A 19,740-nucleotide genomic window follows, 5' to 3' on the forward strand; every position below is an offset into this window, starting at 1 on the left:
AATTCAGACACCCAGAATAAAGTACAATATCACCTTCATGATTTTGCTAATTTCTATCTTATCAGCAATGAATCCATCTTACTCTAATTCTTGATTCTTGAGAAGCATCCAGAATGTACAGTACAGCTGATAAGGCAGAGTATCTCACAGAATACTATAAATAAGAATTTTTCTGGTTGAATCTGTGCTGTCATTTTTATTCTGTAGAAGCATAAAGAAACTGGTGAAATTCTGCTATATTTAGCTGTCCATCTGCTCACATCAAAATCTGCCAGACTTGATAAGTTCCACTAGGTCAACTTGCTCAGTATTGCTCTTGTTACTGGTTTGTGGCTCAGATTTCAGTTGTGTCACCTTATCAAGAAACTCATAATCTGTGTTCAAGAGTAAAGTGTTGTTACTATTGATTATCTTAACATCTGGGGAGTGGTGCTCTTGTTGAATTTTATAGAGTAGAGTTGGTGGGCCCTCTTTTTGAATTTCACTAAATGAAGCTGGTGGGTATTTATTTTGAATTTCACTATTCTTGATTGGTGCTGATGTTGTTCTTGAAACTGGCTGCTCAACCATAATATATGCAGGTGTGGAGTCACATTCACAGTTATTCATGATCTGAGTTAAGCCATCCTGAGAATCCTGAGCTTCAGTGGAGGCAGTGGGCACAGCATCTGGGTTTGGTGAATCTATTATAGTGTTCAAGTCTATTGAAGTATCTGAATAGCTAGCCATGCTATCAATTCTATTGAAGCTATTCTTGTGATCACAATACAGCTTATCAATAGTTGTATCTATATGCATGCTGTTCTGAGAACTGTCTTGATTGTATTGAGAGAGAGAATAAGAGAAAGACAGTATAGCAGAAGATGATGAGTGTGTAGTAATCTGATATTAGCAGGTTGCAGATATATTATAGTGTCCATTATTATCTAAGAACTCTGTCTCTGGGCATTCAGATATGTTCTCATTGTTATTAGAGCTGATGACTGACTCAATTTATCTTTTTTGAATTTCATACATATGAGTAGGCTTCATGTTCTGAATGATGATTACAAACTTGAGAGTCAGAAATTCATCTGTTTCTTTGCTCAGAATCTTCTCCAGCTGCATTATACATACTGATTACTACAGTCACTTGTTAATAATGATAACCTGCTTATCTAAGCTCTTGATAATCTGAGAGTTGTAACAAAATTTACAGTCAGCAGTCAAAATACTCTGTCACTCTGTTTAATTCTTCTTGAAGAGTGTTCTCTGCTTGTCTAGCATATGATGTAACAGTAATTCATTAATCTGACAGATCAATACAGAGCCAGAGACTGTGTTTCTGATAAAGATAATGACTTGGTAAAGTTCTTTAGCTGCAGATATCAGAGACTTGACCAAATCTGGCATATATCATGAAGTGCTTAATATAGTAGAACAGGTCTCAAAAGACTCAAGTATAAAGAGAGAAGATATTGATCTGGAGACAGCTGTAGCCAATAATAGCTGCTGAACAGATATTGATAAGAAAATTCAAAGACTTACAGACTTGAGAAATAAATCTTGCTGAATGCTGTACTGCTGTCATCTTGTTTTCTGATACTGGACCTGCACAAAAAGCCACACAAGCATCCCACAGATATTCTTATAATTAGACTTGCTCTCCCAGATCTGCAGAATCTTGTTAGCAAAGCTCTCTTGAGAAATGGCACACTTTACTACAGTAATCCAGTTCTTCTTCAGCACTCTCTTAGCTACTACTTGATAGATAAGGCTCTGGATCTTCTTGTTATAAAGCTCTTGCATAATTTTTTTCAGATCAAGTAGCTTCTTCACTGTTAAGCCAAGCATGGCTTTGGCATGAGTCTTATTCATTATTATCATATTGTACTGGAAGAAATATCATGTTAGTGTTTCTTGATCTGATGTTATGCAGAAATAAGACAGTGGCAGAGCAAACCTTTTTGAATTTTACTATCTTTACAAAATGAAGCAGGACCTTGACTTTGTAATATGTGATTCTTGATGCTGGATGGCTGCTCAATCTCTCATAATAGTTCTTGACAGTGGTTTAGCATCTTCAGATATTCAGTCAGCCCTGATCTCAGTGCCTTACAATGCTTAAGTGGGTGATAAGTGATCTGAACTTACAATACAGCTATAGAATACTGAAAGAGACAATCAAGATATTTCAAAGTTAATGTAATTGTGGTTGAGAAGGTTGTCAGAATCAGAAATGTTGTGGGTGAAAAGCAAAGTCTGAAGTGAAGTATTAATATAAAGAGAATGTAAATATTACAGAATTCTTCTGACTTCATAATTGTATTGAACTCTCATAGGGAATGCCATTTGCTGTAATTAGTAACTTGTTATTATTTTTGCTTCTCAGTCTCTTCTTGATTCCCAATGAGCGAGAGCTAGCTTCAATAATCTCACAGGTGAGTGTCTTGCTGAGCAATCAGGATCAAGGTCTAATAATGGCTTGAAGGTCCTCAAGGGTTTATCCGGCCTTGCCGCGGCGGGTTTGGAACTTGAATCCCTAACGTGCTCCAACGTTCTCATTGGCCTTGACGGGGTCGTCAAGATTGGTACACGCAACATCCCAGGAAGTAACTGTCTTTATTTACTAATAATGGTGTCACAGCTGGCTTAGAGTCCTGCATGGAGCTTACCCGAGGGCAGCCGCAGTCTCGATCCATTCGCGCGTTGGCCAATATCATGATGGAACTCATGCAAAAGTATGATAAAGATGGTGGGTTGGTCTGAGTTGACGACTTGGAACGTTGGCCCCTCAACTCTGACGCCGTTGAGTTTCTTGTTGCTGTTAGGGCTTCGTCTAGGTGCAGAAAGAAGAGATCTCGATTGCCAACTAGGTAAGCTATTTCAACGAAATACTAAGGTGGTGAGAGGAAAGGGGTTTGGGGAGGAGTGGCACTATATACAACTTGCAGGCGATTGCCGTCGCCCTAGCCCTAAGCCCTACATTGTATCAGGCCAGTCCCTAACAGTTGCCAGTTCTTCAGCTGGTTCCATCAAGTCATTGGAACAGGTGAGTTGAACTTTTCATGAGACTGTCATTCCCCATTATTGATGGCTCTCAGCATCCCCTCATCATGAAACAGCGTCAGTCTCCTGGCGAGCTTGTCGGTTTGGCCCGGCTTGCCCTTATTTCTACTCGCACATTCTACTCTTACAAGGAGCAATGTTAAACCTATCCGTCCTATAGCTTTTTCCAATTTTGGTGGTGGGAGTCAGGGGTTTGTTCTCGAGAAAACTTAGTTTGAGATTAATCATCTTTAAGACGCTGAACAGACCAGAGTTATTATTACTTACTGAACTCCGCCATCCAAGTCAACGCACTTCAAGGAGACACTCCGTAGCCACAGTAAATTATGGTATTACACTTTGCTTTGACACAACTCAATTTGTATGAGCTGTTATTCTTGGTTCTCGTCATAGGGTAGAAGGCGGAGTCAGCATGATGGTTTTCGAACGAGTAGATGGCTAGGACGAGCGAATGGCTAGAACTAGTAGAATGCTAGGACGAGTGAATGGAGTATGGGTGTTGGCAAGGAAGCTCAAGTGTGCGGCAGCAAAGAGAAATCCGATATTGATAAGTGCCAGCGTCCCCGCACGGCGGCCCACTTCGGCCGTCGAAGAAACGTGCAAGGGAGCGAAAACGATGGTGACTGCACCATATGACATAAAAAGGAAAACATTTGCGCGCGTCCAAGGGCCAAAGTCTCAGTGACGACTAAGAGCGTATGGATAAGTTAAATGCCTTGAAATAAACACAGATATGGAAGTAGTCAGGTGCATCAGCGAGGATGCCGCTCGAATTAAAACGAAAGACAGAAAAATGCCGCCAGCGGCAAGAGCATAAAAATGAATAAGATCCATCGCTTTGGGAGGAAAAGAAAGGCACAATGGAGAGAGCACCGTAGGGTAGTGCAATGCGCCATAAGGGAAAATATCGGGGACATAGGGGCGGGGGCATCTAAATAACTATAGCCAGATATCAGTAACATTATGTCAGCGTTATGAACCGCTCGGGGTGCCAGTATGGCAAAGGAAGAATCATCCAGAACCATAGGGTTGGAAGAAGCGAGGCTCCTTAGAGCCAGAACTAGATGGGAAGTATATATAGCCGGCTCATCCACAGAGAGCTGGATCCAGTCTTGCTTTCTCTAGCCCTAAGTCGGGAAGCCAACAGTCAAAGGAAGGGTACTCCTCTTGAAACCTTCATTCATCATGGCGCCTAAACGCTCCGCCGCAAAGAATCGCCGCAGATCAGAGTCTTCAAGAGCAAGGACACAACAAAAATTTCGACGCAGAGGTGGGCTATTGAGGAAAGCATATGAATACAGCATCTACTGTGATTCAGATGTCTATATGGTCCTTCGGGCACGCAGTAGCGGTCAAATCTTTGCATTTATCTCTGACTCATCCGAGAGATGGGCTCCGTCCTTGCGCGAACTGGTATGTCTCTGCTTTCTTTGATGCACGACACGAACGAGGTACTGACTAGAGAAGGATCATGTGTACCCTGCGCCGGTGAAGATAACCAGCAAGGACTTTGGCGGCGAAGAGCTATGCTCAGAGAAACCAGGGCACTCCGGACAAACGATCATCAAATTTTGATTCTCACTGGGCTTTTCCCGAGAGTTACGACCCGCTAGGTGGTTGCTGCTGAGATTCGAATATAGCGGCATGGCAGCGCAGCAGGATTACTCCCAGTGTCACACTCTCTCTTACCGCGTGATCATAACTCTCGTCTAGTGGTGACCCTAGACCAAACAGCAGAATGTTGAGATGGCAGAGCAGCCACGTAAAAGAGAAATGAAATGATCGAAAATTCTGGGAAACTTCCCGATGAGTCCCTTTTACCAGTTCCACTCACCCGCTGGGTCTCCGTCAATCACCCAGAGGCTTCGCCGCATGTTCACATGAGAGTTTCAACTAGAGCTATATAGATATGGGAATGTCAAGTAGTCTTTGCGGTTTTGTAGCCTGGTACAGTCCCCAAACGAACATCGTCGTCCAGATCGACGCGACACTCGACTCACTAGATGACGTCAACCACCCGAGCCGAGTGATTGGTGGGGCATTCTCCGACAGATCAACGCCAGCGGTCGACCGGCGGGGCTACCCGCAACGCAAAAATTGTAGTTGCGCTTTTTCCGGCTCGCAGCCCCTCTTTGGGCTTCCGTTTGTCACCCAGGCAGACCCATATGTCAGTCGAGCTCCTTCGTGGCGAAAAATGGGTTGACCCCTGATCGGCATGTCATGGTTTTTGAGTGGACATGTTGCTCCGTCAATTTCCAAGCGGCTTCCGTTGAATTTTGTGTCTTTGCTTTGGACCTGTTTTATATCTAACACTCCGAAGAAGTGTCCATCCTGAAATCGATATGTCTACATTGTTTGCTGTGCACTCCTCCACAAGTTATTTCTTTGAGCAAGAGCGGCGCTATGCTTAAATTATCTGTTGAGCTTCAGGTAAGATCAGAGGTTCCTTTCGGGTAGTTAAGCTAATAAACATTCTAATTATCTAAGGAACCTTCTCATGATGCTTACAAGCTTGCATTTTACCGCTCTTTGGCACAATCCCCTGAGGTAAGTCTTGGAATCACGGTGGTAGTGCTCAACTGATCTTCTACCTACAGGCGATACAATCCTTCTGTCTGGTATTTACTGTACTCGCATGTCTGTGCCCTGCAGAAGCAACAGAACTTCTTGGCCATGTTCGTTCTGGGCTCCCACACCTCGCTCGTGTCAGCGTTGGTACCGAAGCGCCGTCACAGCCTGTGATACCCTCTGAGCTCCTGCGACGTAGTCTTGCAGACTTGCCGGTTGATTATAAACATATTGCTGGCGCTGGGTTGCCGGCCGTTGATTCGGATGGTCTGCATTCAATTCTCAAAGTACCTTCTTTATATATCAGTTTGAAGTGCTAACTAAAGTGTGTAAGGGCGTAGGCATTTCTCCTCACGCACATGTCACCGGCGACGAATCCAGATCTTCATGCCTACCGCTCTCTAGCCCCATGAACCCGGATGGTTGGTCCTATCGCCTTAACTATCTGGCCGATCCACAGTCACTACTCTTCAAACAACATCCCAGTGAAAATTCAGAGGGCATTGACTGTGATATAAACCGAAATACAGCTTCAGACATATCTTCATCATATGCTGCTATCAAAACCGAGCCGCTCGAACTGCCTCAGGGTAAGATGTATAATTGACGATTTTTTAGCCCGAGAAGGCTTTCTCCCTACTATCAACTTTAGCTACCTCTATTGACATATATTTACAGATCCATTATCCCCTTCACAACCCACGCCGGATGCTGATCGAATTCTAGAATCTGTTGCCACTCCTCCCGAAGTGTACAAGAGCAGAGCTTTGGGACCAAAATGTCAAGAAAATTCTCCGAGACCACGAGAAAACGACCGGCCCAATTTTGCTGGCATACCTGTGGATAGCAGGGGTAGCAAAGCCTTTGGCTTAGAGTCTGCACATAGAATCTACACAGGTGAATCGCTGGCTGACGCAGCAGTGGCAACTATCCAACATTGCGGTGGCAAGCCAGTCATGGAAAACTTCAGTGATGTTCTTCCAGTCTACCTAAGTTCGTGGCTATCAAATGAGCAGGAAGGCCGCCATCCTTTGGGCCTTCCTGAGATAAGGCTCAGTTCTCTTCAGGCCACCTGCGCTGAGTATTTCAAAGCCCTGAGGGCAAAAACTGATACGGACACATTCGAGGATAATATCCGCCATCGCGCCAGTCAGGTCTTGCTATTCTTATGTTTTGAGGCATTTGTCAGGGAGTTACAAGAGAAGGAAAGATCAGGTACACTGGTAGTCAAACGTGCCAATCGCTCCATGTCAACCATAGCGCGGGATTTGATCATGGAAGCCATCTATCCCAATGAATACAAAGGAAGCCGGAAAAAATTTTACCGAGATGCTCTTAGTAATCATACCCGATATGGGAGTCGCTGGTGGAGGGTTGGAAGCTGCTGTGGATTGGGAGCGCTGCTGGTGTGTAGTGACGATATCGCTTATGTTGTGTATTTCTTCCCTATCGTTCATCCATTTAACTCAGTTTGCTAATATGCTATAAGGAACCGCTCCGCTTACCGCGAAACCGCAATTGATGCCCTCATCAACCATGTTTTGAATAAACAGCCTGGTGCTGTATTCCTCTTTGAGTGTTTCGCGCCTCTAACTCAAAGGCTTATACTCGGGAAGGGCTTGAAGTCATATGCGGAAGCGATACCCCTCGGGGCACTTATCAAGGAGCTGACCCAGATACATGTAGATGGCCAATTCTCTGAACCACCATGGCGATGGATTGATCCGCATTCGGTCGCAGATTCTGCCGGGCCTGAGTTCTTGTGGGCTCAAGACTCAACGCGAGACTAGGGTTAAGTTCCCCACAAGTTCGTCCTAATACTACTGCTATGTGCAAGTGCTTTCACTGTGACGGCGCACACCCTCCAACCTCATGATTACCAGATTGGGACTGGGACTAAGGCACGGCCTTAGGGCTTCCTTTGTTTATATGCAACACCCCGCGAAGCAGCTTTCATCTTCTTTCTTTCTTTTCTTCTTCAGCTTTGAATCTTTGTATATTGCGCTCTATTTGTACGTTAGGTTGAATAGAATTGGCATCGTTTACAAGTGTCTTGCTTCGTTTACCCCGTAAAAAAATTCTACCTCCTCCGATCTAGACTTATAATTCTCCGCGGCCTTCTGCCACCTCGATAAAGAGGTACAACAACCTTCTCGGTACCTACCGTTTTGTGGGCGCCGCCGGCCAAAATAAAGTCATGGCCAGCTGTCCACGGGCAATAATTGTATTAACTGTTTACTAAGGATTATGGAGCCCTGATACAGTTGATATTTGTGTACATACCCCGCCAAAAAAATCCACGAGTACAAAAAGAAAGGTGGAAAGACAATATGAATTTCAAGATATCATCATCGGAACCCTCGAGTCAGGAAGTGACGTAGAAACTAAGCCCCATATTCCAAAATACTATCCGTTGGACATGCAGCAAGAGCTGAGGAATATGTTTCAAGCAACGACCACACCCCCACATCACTTTCTTTGGCATATCTGTAGAATCTTCCAGAAATAGTTTCAGGAGGGTCAGAAACCTCTCTCCGGCAGAGGATCACATTAGTTTTTGAGTACCGTCCATCGTGAGAAAAATCGCCTGCAGCAAGAACTTTCATGGATGGAAAGCCTTCCGGTCCGAATATCCATTCTGCAAAGTGATGAAGCTTTGTTGTGACTTTAGGGCACTCTTTGCCATTGTTTACGTACTTATCTCTCTGTATGATAAGGCTTTTGTACTTTAGGGCGTCTGAACCTGAGCCCCTTATGTGTAATACCTTCAAAAGGCGTTTTGCCGCGCAAGGGGCGAGGAGGTGTTTCTGAAGACCATCAATGCGTGTTAGCTAATTATATTGTAGAATTGGGTTTTAGAAACTCAGATTACCATACCAGATAACTTGGAATGCAGCACATCCCTAAACACTCCAGATCGAGGCTGACTAGCGGGTTCCGTGATGGATCTTGGCTTAACCGGTTGATACCCTCGGGTCCAAACGATAGGTCGGGCAGGTCGCACTCCTCTTCAAAGTACGCCGACTCGTCATCTATGTTTACTGTCCTCTGATGATGAACGAATCTTTTAAGAGTGGCACCATGTTTGAGTGCAGCACGCCAGAGGTCCACGGCAGATGAGGGTCCCGAAGTGGAAACAAATAATTCCTCCAAGCCGTCAAACGCATGCAGGAAAGTCAGAAGCTGCTCGCCTTCACCCATAGAATCCTCGCAATTCACGGTATGCTGCACCTCAAGCGTTTTGAGGCGAATCCGCGAGTTCAAGCGTTGTACGTGTGCTAGGAACCCCTCCCAGCCTGGACAGAGTCGTAGCCTTAATGATTGGAGGTGGGTGAATCCAAACGCATACGCCATTGCCCGCTGGAAGGGCTGAAAAGGGACTCTAGAGAGCAAAAGTACCCTTAATGAAGGGAATATGCATATTTTGTCCTTGCGTGACATTCCGAGTGCTTCTTCCGCGAAATAGTTTTCGGGACTGTCAGGGTCATAATCTATGGCTTGCCAGTCCACGAAATCTAACTCCAATTCCTGTAACTGGTCGGATATTCCATTGAATGTACCCCAAAGAGATTCAAAGTAAAACCGGTTGAGCCCAATCAGGGATAGGCGTTTCAGGTTTTGAAATGAAGTCAGGTCTGGGGCGCCAACAAAATCATGTGTGTAGCAGCTGCCATCCGTTACTAGCCGTATAGACTCGATCTTGTTCTGCTTGGCTTGGAGCTGCCCATTATAGGAACTCAGGAGTTGCTCGGGTATGCAGGTTCCTAACTCCCAACTTTCGCGCAAGTCAGCTGGAGACCAGGCCCCAAAGGTTGTTATAATGTACCTGAAATTGCGGAGTTGGCCATCCTCAAGCTTTTCAAGAAAGCGGATGATTGTCTGTTCCAGCTTGCCCATTAGAATATCACCATCCTCATTCTGAAATTCACCGGAGTAATAGTCGTTGAAGTCCCAGTTTCGAGAGCAACGTTTATGGGTGAGGTCATGGAAGGAGGAGGTAATTTGAAAATCCCGGGTAAAGCGAAGAACATTCTCTGAATGACGACAAGTAATGTTCAGGAGCTTAGTGTCCAGGCTCTTTTCTAACGAAACTTCGCTCTCAGCCTTTATAACAACAGATCTATATAGGATTGGGGTGGCGAGCTTGTTGAACAGCTTGGAGACCTCGCATAGGCGTTTTAGATCACTCCTTGAAACCTGCTCTCAAAGCCTCTCATTAATTCCCTGTGGCAATTTGCAGGAGATAGCGGGGTATACCTGGGAGAGGATTTCAATAAGGAGCTCAACAGGGAGCAAAGTCAACAGCATGTTATTGTTCTTCCTTTGATTTGATTAACAGACAGTAAATAGAATAAAGCTCTAAGCAGGAGATAAAACCAGCTGTGGTGTCTCTCAAAAGTAGCGAGAAAATTACTAAATAAGAGCGAAAAGGTGCGTTTCTCGGTGACATCTGATGCTTGGCTCAGTAGCGTTACATAAGGCTACTGCTGGCCAATGAGGCGTGCCAACTATTTACAAATGATTGCTTGTCTCTCATTTATCGCGAACGGGCGCGGCTTTAGCCACGAACTACTGTCCTGATTTTGGCCGTGATGCCGTCAGTCTCAGCCAGTGACTGGTGGGGCATTCCCCGACATATTGCCACCAACAGTCGATCGGTGGGGTGTAACCTGCCACGCCACAATGTGGTTGCTTTTTTCCGGCTCGCAACCTTCGCTTCCTAGGTATCCACATCGCTGTAAGGGCCAATCAGTGAAGCCCATCGTGACGAAGGGTACGGTTGCCCTGGCTGAACTACCATGTTACCCCGTCTTGCCACTCATGTTAAGAAGAAGCTGCCACAGAGCCCAGAGCGGCACCAAGGGAATACAAATCAGTTTAAGAGATCGGCGGTTGGGAGTAAACATCAGATCAGCAAGAGACGGAAAGCAATTATTGGTTCCCCAGCTTCCAAATTTAGAGAGCGCCCACATCAGCCGAAGGCAGCGAGGGGAATATGTAAAGGCCTCTTCCCCTTCACGGCCGCCGCACTTGGCTAAACTGATGAAAGTACTCCCTTTGCCTCGAGACATTCAAAGTAGAGTATATGAAGATTACCTTTGATTGGCCTGCTCCCTTCCCTTCGAGGGTCATTTCTCCGGGGTCGAAGTGAAACTCCATACTACACAAGCCCAATTCGGCGTACGAGGCCAATACATCATGACTAATCCAACAGAAATCGGGATCGGAACTGGAAGAGCAATGATCATAGCTTGGGAGATAGCCGGCTTCATTTGTGAGGCGTAGACCAGTAAGAGCGACAAGTCGTAAGGTGAGCAGCACAGGCCAGAAACCAGAATTTTGGGCCATTTCTTATTTTCTGCGACGCGACGGTTCTACCATCTCAACATTTTGTTGTTTGAGAGTTTCAACAAATCCTATACTGTATAGATATGAAGATGCCATCTAGACTTGCGGTTTTGCGGCCTGCCACAGCCCCCGAATGAATATGTTGTTCAGATCGACTTTACTCACGATTCGCTAGATACCTGAGCCGAGTGATTGGTGAGGCATGGTGCTTGTGCCAGTTCCAGCAACTTGAAACGCATGGCCGAAAGACGATAGAAGTCTGGGGCTGGCCGGACTCGTCTACCAGACAATAAAAAGGGTCGGGACGAAGACTGGCATTCTGGTATTTGATCGCGATCACGGAGATTTTGAGATCAAACTAATAATCTCTCTTGATTGGATCACATCAGCGCTAAATTACGCGCGGATGGTGGAGCCAATCGCTGTTTTGCTTTGACCAAGTGTCCACCACTACACTCTTTGCAACTGGACAAGGGCTCGCCAGATCCAAAGGCGCAGCCGGGGTCAAAACCACAGCGATGTTCGGCCACCCCGAGTGTTGCTGTTGCTACGCCGCACCACATACGAACCGTGCCGCATGCCTGGGCAATCAGGCCTTGGGCGCCCAATTTTAGGCCTTCATAACACGCTGGAAACCAGCCATTCTGAAAGATGGAACCTCCGGGCGGGGTATCCCATGTGAGCCTTCTTTAAAGGACGCTCACCCCTTCCCATTGTCAGTTCTACTCTGTCCCAGAAGCCATTACTGCAGGGACAATGCTGGTTCAGAAATATATGAATTACGCTTGATTACGAAATATTAAGCCGGATGAAGTGGTTTCAACCCGCCGTGGGAAATCAGTGTTGTATGCAACTTGAATTCACCAGCACGTTGTGGCAGCACTAACTGCTAGATGAGTAGGATCTCGGTATTCAAACGTTTTGTTTGGCGACAATGTGCTTCTACGGCCAAGAACTATATCGATGCGGCGACTGGACATGGGGCAGGTTCTCCATTCGGTGTACCTATCAACATCGAGTCGGTGAAACCTGTGGGTTGAAACTCGTTGGCCACACTGAGGTTATTCAAGATCCGTGTACACTCTGCATCAAAATTGCGACTAAATGCCGAAGGAGGGAATTTGAACTTCAACGTTTAAGACAGTGGTACGGCGGCGGTGGCAGGTTGAAAGCATCCATAGAGAAATCCGAAGCGACAGTGAGACAGCTCGAAGAAGTGATTCTAGGCTTGGAAAGGAGAAGGCCTCTGAAGGGCAAATCCGCGCGACCACACAAACCACCGAAGGCCATTCTTCCCAGCCACTGGGGCATCGTGCTACCTGTCAGGGCATGCAACAACACGGGATGCATGGAGCCTGGCGAGGGCCTGACACTCGCAGGGTGATTGGGCTAAAAGCATGCATCGAGGGCAATTGCGTGGTTTTGGATACAATCCCAACGCAATGGTCAACGAAAGGCCTATGAAGATAGCGCTTCAAGGTCTACATGGAACAAAGGATCCAAATTACAGTACAATCGCTAGAAAGCACCAAATTAACCGAATTACAATGTGGCGCCGTCATCTAGGCCTCGCAGTCTCAAAAGCCGAAGCTACCTCCCGATTCCACAAAAAGCTCACCGCCGCGCAAGAGAAACAGCTTCTCCGGCAGTTGGAAGACCTCTCTGATCGCGGCCTTGCTACTACCAGCGTCCTACCCTCTAGCTCAACGAACTGATTGAAAAATACGACATCAAGCCATCAAATATATACAACTGCGATGAGGAAGGCTTTGTGATCAGTTTTACTCAGTGTACGAAGCGAATTGTCTCTCTAATGCTTTGAAATCGAAGAAATCAGCAAAAAGGCAGGATGGAAACGGGGAGTTTATCTCTTTGATCGCAGAGATCAGTTCAACTGGAAATTCCCCCCCCCCCCCCAGCACTAATATTTAAAGGAGAACGTGATCTCCAGGACGTCTGTTTTGATGAATTTAAGCCTGACGGGCAAACTGCCTATTTTGCAGTGTCGCCCAACAGTTGGAGCAGTGATTCCTACTGTTTATATTGGCTAGAGCATATATTCGACCGCCATACAAAACTGAAACGCGATGCATACAGGCTCCTGATCCTTGATGGCCATTCGTCTCACATCAGTATGAAATTCCTCAATTACGCACTTGAGAGCAAGGTCCTAGTTGCAGTCCTTCCAACGCATTCAACACACCGTTTGCAGCCTCTTGACGTAGCGGTATTTAGTCCGCCGGCAACTGCGTATTCAAAAGAGGTGGAAGATCACCTACGCAAAGGATACGGCTATTTAAGACTGACTAAACGCGATTTCTGGAAGCTCTTCTATGTCGCCTGGCAAAAAGCTCTTACAAAAGAGAATATTAGGTCTGCCTTTTGAGCCATGGGGATTCATCCATTTAATCCTGACCGCGTGTGAGACCTCTTCAAAGAAGAAGAAGACCGGCCTATTACACCCCCCGAGGCCCCTACTAGGCCTGCTGCTCCCACTACTGCTCGAGGATTCCGCCGCCAGGTGAGGGCAGCTCGGCTTCGTCAATCGCTTCTTCGTCGTAATGTTGAAAGTTTTATACGCGCCGGCGAGCAACTACTAGATGAAAACAACCTTTTGAAGCACGAAAATGCCTTCCTAAAGGAGACTGTTAAGACTGAACAAAGGAGGCGCAAACATGGAAAGCCCCTAGGTCTACTCAATAAGGAACATGCGGGTCAAGCTCAATTCTTTTCGCCTGCTAGGATCCAGGCTGCTCGCGAACGCGCTGACGAATTAGACGCCCAAAAGCAGCAAAAGGCCGCGCAAGTCGAAGGATTCGAGCTCCGACGCGCTGTCCAAAAGGATCAAAAGGCAGTCACCCTAGCAGAGCGGAAGGCTGCAAGAGCTGAGGGCCGCTGCGGAACTATCCCCCCACCCCCCGAAGCGACAGCGGAAGCCCGTTCCTAATAGTAAAACTAAACCTCCTACCCCCTATACAAACCTCCCCTTTCGGTAATTTGACAGCTTCAAGCTCTCACCCCCAGTCCCACGCTCCTTTACCTACTTTCCTACTAAACACCAAGGCTAGCCGATCTGGTCGCTCTATTAAGCCAAACCATCGCTTGTTTTTCTCATCATACTGATTTCTATACTCTTTAGAATACGCTCTTTTAATATTTTATAGCTAATGATATACAATTTCGATTCGTGGTGGTGACATTCGTTGAATTTGTAGATTTCTAGGGTGGTAAAAAGGGTGTTTGGGGTGGTGGTGCTTGTTGGGTGATGAACCACGTTAAGGTAGTTCACCACTAAGCAAGCCACACCACTAAACAAGCCAAATCTTCCACCACCAAAATTCCTCCAACATTCAACATTCAATATGCAACAACATGGTCAACAACACCTCAATTAGGCTTGCAATTGCAGATCTTGAATGACAAGAGATCCCAAATTACACTGCAATTATGAGAAAGTACTCAGTTAATCAAGAGATCCTGTACTGACAGTATAAAGACTTGCAACTTGCTCAGAATAAAGCAGCCTCCCAATATAAGAAAAAGCTCTCTGATATACAGAAGACAGAGCTTCTGAATTATATAAACAAGCTCTCTAGCCACAGTCTTGCCATTATACCTCAGATTCTACAAAATATTGTACAAGAGATGACAGGAGAGGATGTTAGGATCAACTGGGTTAATCAATTTCACAAGCAGCATAATGATAAGATCAAATGCATTTATCTCAAAGCAATTGATCAAAATAGACAGGTAGCAGATAACTATCAGTGCTTTAAGCACTTCTATATGCTTGTAATTTGATGATTTATTTAATTACTTGCAATTGCAGTTGTTAATACTGGCTAACTATTTAACTACTACTTATGGAATAGTTGGAGCAGAAAATTGATCAATATAATCTTGAGCTCTCAAACATCTACAACTTTGATAAAAAAGAATTTCTTCTAGACTCCTGCCATGCCTCAAAGCAATTAGTCTCTATTGAAGCCCTACAAGCTGGAAAGAATGCCATCACTCAGGATGATAGTCAGGAATTTCTCTTATTGCTCTGCTTAGTCTCTGCTGAAGAAATTGCACTATCTTCAGCTCTTATTTATCAGAGCAAATCACAAGATCTCCAGAATACATGGCTAGATGATTATGATGGAAGCAAATGAGCCTACTTTGCAGCTTCAACAAATAATTGAAGCAATGATAAATATGGACTAGAGTAGTTGAAACAGATTTTCAATCAGCATACTAAGAAACAAGCTGGTCAAGAAAGATATCTGCTTCTACTAGATGGCCATTCCTCCCATATAAATATGAAATTTATTAAATACACTGACCAAGAAAAGATTCTTCTTATAATTCTCCTGCCACATTCAATTCACCATTTGCAATCTCTTGATGTTGGTATCTTTGGGCTGCTGGGCAAGGCATATTCCAATGAGCTGGAAGCACTACTACATCAAGAAATGAGCTATATTTGAATGACAAAAAGGGATTTCTGGAGACTATTCAATATGACTTGGAAGAAGGCTTTGACAGTTGAAAATATACTTGCTGGCTTTGCAAAGACTGGAATTAACTCTCTGGATTCTCAACATCAACTACACCAATTTGAAACTGCTCAAGCCCCTACACTGTCAGTTAAACCTCCTATTTCTAGCAATATGCACCAGCTCCAACAAGAGATCAAGAGTATACATCTCCAGCACAGTCTAAATTTGCAGAGCATTGAACAGATTATCCAAGCCAGTGAGCAGTTTGCTCTTCATAATGAACTGCTGGAACATAAGAATCAGCAGCTAAGATCAACTCTAGTGATGGAGAAGCAACACTGCAAGCAAGGCAAGCCCCTAGGCCTACTCAATAGAGATAATCCTAGTCAAGCACAGTTCTGGTCTTGTTAGGTGAACCGGTCATAGGTCATGTAGGTTTTCCCAGGATTAGGGGTACAAAAGAGCTAAGTAGATACAATGCCTGCAATTGATGGGAGAGAGTTGTGCATAAAATGTAGGGGTTCCCTCACTTGGAGACTGAACACTGGGGTTCCCATGATCCATGTGAATCATGTGATCCTTATATGTTCAGCATTGGGGTTATGTGAATACCCCTGAACATCTGATGTCATCTGATGCTTGGTTGGTCTAGGTCTACATTCATAACACTATTCCCCCCCCCAGAGGCCTTGAACTCTGAGACATAGGGCCATCAAAGTAGTTTTTCATACATCATTATAGCTCCTCTATCATTGGTGGAGCATTATAGGTTCTTGGATGTGCAAGCTTCTGCATTACTCACTGCTTGTCTATATAGACATCCTGCATGCATATCACTGCTGGTTGCAGTAGACATTCTTTGTTGTAGGACAGCAATCATTTTATTACAAAAGTCCAGCATTTTGTCATGTACTCATTTCTTTGTTTGTTTGCTTGTCTGGTTGCTATGTTGTCTGTTGTTCATTGTCACATTGTTTATTAACAAGTTGTGGGACTAGCAATCTTGATATATTATGATGAGTATAAATAGAGAGTTCCTGGCCCTCTTCTTCCTTCTTTTCTTTTGCTTTGTTTGAGCTCAGGCATCATTTCTCATTCATTTTATAACTCATCACAATGTTGTCATTAAAAGACCCTGTTGCACACAATAAAGAAGACACTCTTCCATGCTCCATCTGTGTTTACTCAATGTTCACAGACTGCCTGGATGAAGATGAGTCTTGTCTATAGAACATCAAGAAGAAATCTTGTTTTTATTGTTTAGAACATCAAATCTGTATCTGTCATGATGTAAGTACATCTTCATTCATTCTTCTTGTTGTTCTGACATGGCTGTAGGTTCCAGAATCTGCTGTTGAACTAGTTCATCAGCTCTTGCAACTTCAAGAAGAATATCATAGTTTTGATGCAGCTGATCTGTGTCATCCATACAACATCAAGTGCATGAGTATACTTGTGTGTGAATTTCATGGGCTTGACTCAGAAGCCACTAAACATTGCTGCTGCCAGGCCACTTCTACTGTTGAAGGATCTTTTATGAAACATCATTGTCCTGCCTCATGTTATGTAGCCAAGACCATGGATCTTATCTCCAAGACAGAATCTATCAAAGACAGCTTGTCTGAGTTCTCTCATTCATCAAGCCCAGTTTATACTGTTCTCTCTCAGGTAGAAAGTGAAGTTGCAAACATCTGAGTCTTACTTGATCATCTTACAACTTGTTTGACAAGTGGAACCAAAGCTCTTTAAAATAGCACAGAAACCAGTCTTATAGATCTTCTGTACTATCTTACTTGTTCTCAGACTAACTTCTGCTTAGGCCAATCTCATGTCTTTTATTGATTTTCTAACTGATGTTGTTTCTTCTAGTTTTTGGAGTATTGTAGAAATACTTCATTCTCTTCATACTTCTTTATCTATAATGTCTTTCTCTGTGACTGTGTCTTCTGTTGTGATCCTGTCCATCATTGTACCAAACATACCTGTGACTCCCAAGCCTCACTCATCTATGGCCAGTTTGCCACTGTTGTGGCTGTGTCTCAGGCACTCTTGTGGTATGCCTTCTCACCATTAAATTCTTGCTTTTATAGATGTGTTGTGATCTTTATGTTTGTTTTGTGTCACATTTATCTTTCTTTCTGTATGTAGGTTCATTTGTCTTCTTGTAATTTCATCTTTTCTTTAGGTAATTCTTAAGGGTTTCTTGTGCATTTTCAAGATTTTCCTCAGGTTCCCACATCAATTTCTCAATAGGGAATTCTTTTCACTTCACTAGGTAACATCTCTTGCAGTAGTATGCTTTGTCATCCAAGATTTCATCTACTTTCCACTCATGATGGTCATCTACCAGTACTGTGAGAGAATGTGTTGGTGCCTCACCTGTTCTCATGTGGTACAGTTTCAACAATAAGACATGGAAAATATTATGGATCTGATAGCTCAGAGGGAGCTTCAGTCAATATGCATTATTTTCTATAACCTCTATTACTGAGAAAGGTTTATAGTACTTGTCATCTAACTTCTTGCAAGAACATATTGTTTATAGGTTTCTTGATGACAACATCACTTCATCACCAGATGCATATACTTTATCTTAACATCTTTAGTTATAGAACTGTGCTTGGTTCTCTTTTGCTTTCATCAAACATTCTATCAGACTATTCCTTAACACAGAAATTATTCTCAGTCTTCTGTCAGGTGCTGTCTGTGTATCATCATCATCATCAATCAACTTCTGGATCTCATCTGATCCCCTAGGTTTGAAGCCATATATTGCTTTGAACAGGAACATATGCATTACAGAGTGTTCTGACCTGTTATATGCAAATTCTGCATACACAAGCCACTCCTCCCAGTCATCTTATCTATAGCTACAATAGACACAAAGATATCTCTCCAAAATCTTGTTCAGTGCCTCTGTTTGGCTGTCTGTTTGTGGGTGGAATGTCATGCTAAGTTTTCATCTAACTTTTATGTGAAAACATAGCTCTGACCAGTATTCACTTGTGAAAACAGATCTCCAGTCCAAAATAATATTATTTGGAAATCCAAAGTCTTTAAACACTCTTCTGAACAGAAGATTTGCCATCTCTGGCACATCAATCTTCTTTCTACACACAAGAAAACATGCAAGCTTTATAAACTAATCCACAACAACCAGAACTGCATCATATGGGTTTCTCTTCTCTCCACTCAGAGAGAGGTCTATTATAAAGTCCATGGATATTGAACACCAGGGACCACTGGGTGTCAGTAATGATACAAGCAATCTATATAGTTTGTGCATTAGAGTCTTCCCTCATTGGCAGGTTTGGCATTCACATATGTACATCTGGACATCTTGTCTCATTAATTGCCAATTGTATTTTCACTAGAGCAAGGCAAACATCTTTGCCACACTAAAGTGACCTGCAAATGGGTCATCATGGTGGACTTATAGCAGTTCCTGCCTTAGAGCCAGATCATTAGAGATGTAGATCCTGCTGCTCTTTGTCAAAAGACCTCATTCATCTATTTTCCACTCTGACTGCTGAGATTCTGTCTCAGCAAATCTTGTTTGTACAGAGAGATCATCTCTCTGTGCTTCTAGCAGCAGATTCAACACACTCACAGTTGGTTCATTATAGATCTTTTCATTTTTCATCACCATGTTCATGTGCATACAGGGAATTCAGGATCTCCTGCAATTTCTTTATTAAGTCTCTCCAGCATCTTTGGCTGGTGCTCTCTGGACTGACTCAATTATCTTGGTATCACCAGGTCTCCCCTGCACTATCTCTACCCCACTGCTTTGGACAGTGCAAGCAGCACATACTTGAATACCTTCTTTATTAAAGAAAGTTCCTTCAAATGGGTCCCACTCTGGAACACCATTCATATAACATTGTTTGAGCATATACATTAGCAGACCAATGTCTTCTTCTAGTTTGACATAATCTGGTCTTCATGATAATGTGTCAGCTGGATTATGCTTCCCAGGGTGGTAGAGGATCTCAAAGTCATATACCCCAAGAACCTCTATCCACCTTATGTGTCATTATTGTGCCATCTTGTTCATGGACTTCATAAATGAACAAAGATTTGCATGGTTTATGATAATCTCTACAGGGTACTTCATTCCTTCTAAGTACTGTTATCAATAAACAAACACTCAGACAATGGCCAACATCTTCTTATCCAGTGTGCTATAGACTTGTTAGGTCTGGTCAAACTTGAATGACCACAACTGGATGCCATCTATCTTTGAACAGACAACTGGCATTCCTAGCTAATATTAAGTTATTTATTTTCT

The 19,740-nt window shown here is 43.9% G+C and overlaps 6 protein-coding genes across 6 annotated transcripts; 5 read left to right on the top strand and 1 right to left on the bottom strand.

The window, feature by feature from the left end:
* Positions 1 to 2,099: 2,099 nt before the first annotated feature.
* Positions 2,100 to 3,191, top strand: D8B26_007995 (uncharacterized protein; the record flags this gene model as incomplete). Its single annotated transcript, XM_066125716.1, has 7 exons — positions 2,100 to 2,107; positions 2,372 to 2,420; positions 2,471 to 2,570; positions 2,627 to 2,734; positions 2,811 to 2,855; positions 2,934 to 3,031; positions 3,084 to 3,191. The coding sequence occupies 7 exons, from the start codon at positions 2,100 to 2,102 to the stop codon at positions 3,189 to 3,191; spliced, it is 516 nt and encodes a 171-aa protein (XP_065981800.1).
* Positions 3,192 to 4,233: 1,042 nt separating this feature from the next.
* On the top strand, positions 4,234 to 4,830 carry D8B26_007996 (uncharacterized protein; the record flags this gene model as incomplete). Its single annotated transcript, XM_066125717.1, has 2 exons — positions 4,234 to 4,461; positions 4,774 to 4,830. The coding sequence occupies 2 exons, from the start codon at positions 4,234 to 4,236 to the stop codon at positions 4,828 to 4,830; spliced, it is 285 nt and encodes a 94-aa protein (XP_065981801.1).
* Positions 4,831 to 5,451: 621 nt separating this feature from the next.
* Positions 5,452 to 7,406, top strand: D8B26_007997 (uncharacterized protein; the record flags this gene model as incomplete). The annotated part of the gene is made up of 6 exons (XM_066125718.1): positions 5,452 to 5,478; positions 5,536 to 5,595; positions 5,646 to 5,883; positions 5,958 to 6,206; positions 6,295 to 7,051; positions 7,106 to 7,406. The coding sequence occupies 6 exons, from the start codon at positions 5,452 to 5,454 to the stop codon at positions 7,404 to 7,406; spliced, it is 1,632 nt and encodes a 543-aa protein (XP_065981802.1).
* Positions 7,407 to 8,000: 594 nt separating this feature from the next.
* Positions 8,001 to 9,924, bottom strand: D8B26_007998 (uncharacterized protein; the record flags this gene model as incomplete). The annotated part of the gene is made up of 4 exons (XM_066125719.1): positions 8,001 to 8,423; positions 8,494 to 9,391; positions 9,443 to 9,813; positions 9,874 to 9,924. The coding sequence occupies 4 exons, from the start codon at positions 9,922 to 9,924 to the stop codon at positions 8,001 to 8,003; spliced, it is 1,743 nt and encodes a 580-aa protein (XP_065981803.1).
* Positions 9,925 to 11,972: 2,048 nt separating this feature from the next.
* D8B26_007999 (uncharacterized protein) lies at positions 11,973 to 12,680 on the top strand (the record flags this gene model as incomplete). The annotated part of the gene is made up of 1 exon (XM_066125720.1): positions 11,973 to 12,680. The coding sequence occupies exon 1, from the start codon at positions 12,363 to 12,365 to the stop codon at positions 12,678 to 12,680; it is 318 nt and encodes a 105-aa protein (XP_065981804.1). The 5' UTR covers positions 11,973 to 12,362.
* A 618-nt stretch (positions 12,681 to 13,298) lies between these two features.
* D8B26_008000 (uncharacterized protein) lies at positions 13,299 to 13,912 on the top strand (the record flags this gene model as incomplete). The annotated part of the gene is made up of 2 exons (XM_066125721.1): positions 13,299 to 13,338; positions 13,404 to 13,912. 2 exons carry the CDS (start codon positions 13,299 to 13,301, stop codon positions 13,910 to 13,912), a joined length of 549 nt encoding a protein of 182 aa, XP_065981805.1.
* Between the last annotated feature and the right edge of the window lie 5,828 nt (positions 13,913 to 19,740).

Source organism: Coccidioides posadasii, chromosome 5 (genome assembly GCF_018416015.2).
Source record: "Coccidioides posadasii str. Silveira chromosome 5, complete sequence".
In the NCBI taxonomy this organism is placed as follows: Eukaryota; Fungi; Ascomycota; class Eurotiomycetes; order Onygenales; family Onygenaceae; genus Coccidioides; species Coccidioides posadasii.